At 47.9% G+C, this 2212-nt stretch overlaps 1 protein-coding gene across 1 annotated transcript; it reads right to left on the bottom strand.

Moving 5' to 3' along the window:
• Positions 1–326: 326 nt before the first annotated feature.
• LOC147425039 (uncharacterized) lies at positions 327–1562 on the bottom strand. The gene has a single exon (XM_086500503.1). It carries the CDS (start codon positions 1324–1326, stop codon positions 442–444), a length of 885 nt encoding a protein of 294 aa, XP_086356629.1. The 5' UTR covers positions 1327–1562; the 3' UTR covers positions 327–441.
• Between the last annotated feature and the right edge of the window lie 650 nt (positions 1563–2212).

Genomic DNA, 2212 nt, shown 5'->3' with positions numbered 1-2212 from the left:
CTCTTAATGTAAAAGTATAGCAAAAGCCATAAAAGGCTGAAGTTCAAACACAAACTATTAGAAAGAAGACCACCATCCAAATGGTGGATCCAAATGGTGGCTCAAACAGAAGTACACCTTAGAGCAATTTCTTAGACAAGGCATTGGAAACCAAAAGAACTTAAATTAACAATAAACAGTACAAGTACAGAGATTACAATCTACTAACATAATATGGTGGAAGCGGGAGCCCTTTACACGTGTCACAATCTGTGTCCGAAGGCTAAAATCCAAAACAAAAACAAGCCCCTTTGCACTTGATAAAGAGGGAGAGAGGGGGAGAGAGAGGGAGCCAGCCATACTAGTAATAATAATAAGACACAAGTATAATAATAACAGCAAAAGCACAATATATAAGATTACAATAATTATATAAGACACAGATTAAAACCCTCAAAATAATTAGAGTAGAGCTTGGATGTTTCTCTCGATGTGGAACGCGTAGTCTTCATTGTTGGGGTTGTTCCAAGCAGCTCCGGGGTACGAAATCGACTTAATGAGTGGGTCAGAAAGCACAGTATCCAAAAACTCTTTGGCTCCGGCATGCTGCAGGAGGTCCCTTGGAGGATTCCTCACATACTGCTCGGCCTGCTCTTTCAAAAACTTATACCAAACAACCACAATGGGCGTCCCCATTCGCTGGAAAATACGCACCTCCTTCACGGGCCACTTCTTCTTGATGGAGCGATCGCTGAGCACAAACAGACCCAGCCGGGCACTCCGGGCAGCTGCAACCAGTTGTTCGGAGCCTGTCATCCCCATTCGATTCCCCGGAACCAGTGACTCTTCGTCCAGAAAACAGCGGTATTGCTGCCCCAACAATCCCCACAAAACACGAATAAACTGCTTGTCCTCCCCAGCATGGCTCAAGAAGATGTCGAAACTAGCACTATCAGAAGCGAGCAGCACTGGAGCCTTCACTATGCTTGCAACGCGCTTAAATTCCAAGCTGCGATGCCTCATGTCAATGCCCATATTGCTTACAAGCTTATTTAGAATCCCTGCCTCATCCCAACCGGGCGCCTGGGCCTGGTGTCTCACCTGCGGTACTGATATAAGACCGAAGATAGCAATTGTGAGCCTGGAGTCGTTGGCCGTATCCAGGAACCGGCCTGCGGCAGTGATGGCGGCGGAGTGGGGGGCTATGTAAGCAGGTGAGATGTAGAGAAGAATGGTGGTTGCCTCACGCTCGTTGTCGGTGCAGAAGAGACCCTCCGCATGCAGTGCGCTTCTGAGGCGTGTGACGTCGTGCGCAGCCTCAGCATGGCAGCTGATGAATACTGACATTTTGATTATACTAAAAAATTAGCAGCCTAGGCAGTAATTAAGGCAGTCGAGGCTGCAGCAGGAGCTGATTGGGGTCTTCGCTATAGACGAGACGAACCGTCGAAGCAGGCCCGAGCAGAGAGTTCTAGTCAGGACTGATCGGGACTTGCTAGAGTACTGGGAAGAACTCAGATTTAATGAGGAAAGCGGTAATCGAAGAAGCGCGAACGATGAAACTGAAAGGGGCCTCAATTATAGCCCTGCCTCGCCATCGCATAGGTCAGCATTTACAGAGAGAGAGACCCGCCATAGCAATATAGGTCAACACATAGAGAGAGAGAGAGAGAGAGAGAGAGAGCGAGGAGCACGTTTTTAATTTATTTCATATACAAATATGAGTTTTTTAATCGCTGCCCGATTCAAGGGTCAAGCACATCCCGAGTGCCACCATATCATATCAATGTCCAAGCTGTCATTGAATGATTGTAAAGGCCAGTTTGGACAGTGAGAGATAATGAACGTATGCAGGACACGAGAGCAGGCCTGCCGCAGGGATAGCATGAGCAGATCCAGCTAAAGAGAGCTTAGACTCTTAGAGCCACGTCTCACCTTGTGCTTGTGGGGACTGCAGGGGCTGGCTGAGATTTCGTTGGCTGCGTGCATGACCTCTTCCGCATACGGTGGCATTCAGCATGGAGCTTTTTTTGCTCAAAATACTTGAAGCAACTAGTCAAAAGAGAAAATAACCTGCTGGACAAGAAGATCGCGCTCGAAAAAGTCTGAAAATAGGCGATGCTTGTAGGAGCAAGCCACGAGCCCACAGGCTCAATGCTCTCGAGTCTCTATGCACTGTAAGTGCAGCGTGAGACGGGGCTGTTAAACTATAGTCTGAAGACCACCGTCCACG

The sequence above is a fragment of the Adiantum capillus-veneris genome, chromosome 25 (assembly GCF_014529385.1).
Source record: "Adiantum capillus-veneris isolate H3 chromosome 25, ASM1452938v2, whole genome shotgun sequence".
Taxonomy (NCBI): Eukaryota; Viridiplantae; Streptophyta; class Polypodiopsida; order Polypodiales; family Pteridaceae; genus Adiantum; species Adiantum capillus-veneris.
The sequence above is the reverse complement of the archived record's forward strand: the minus strand, read 5'-3'. Positions and strand labels throughout refer to the sequence as shown.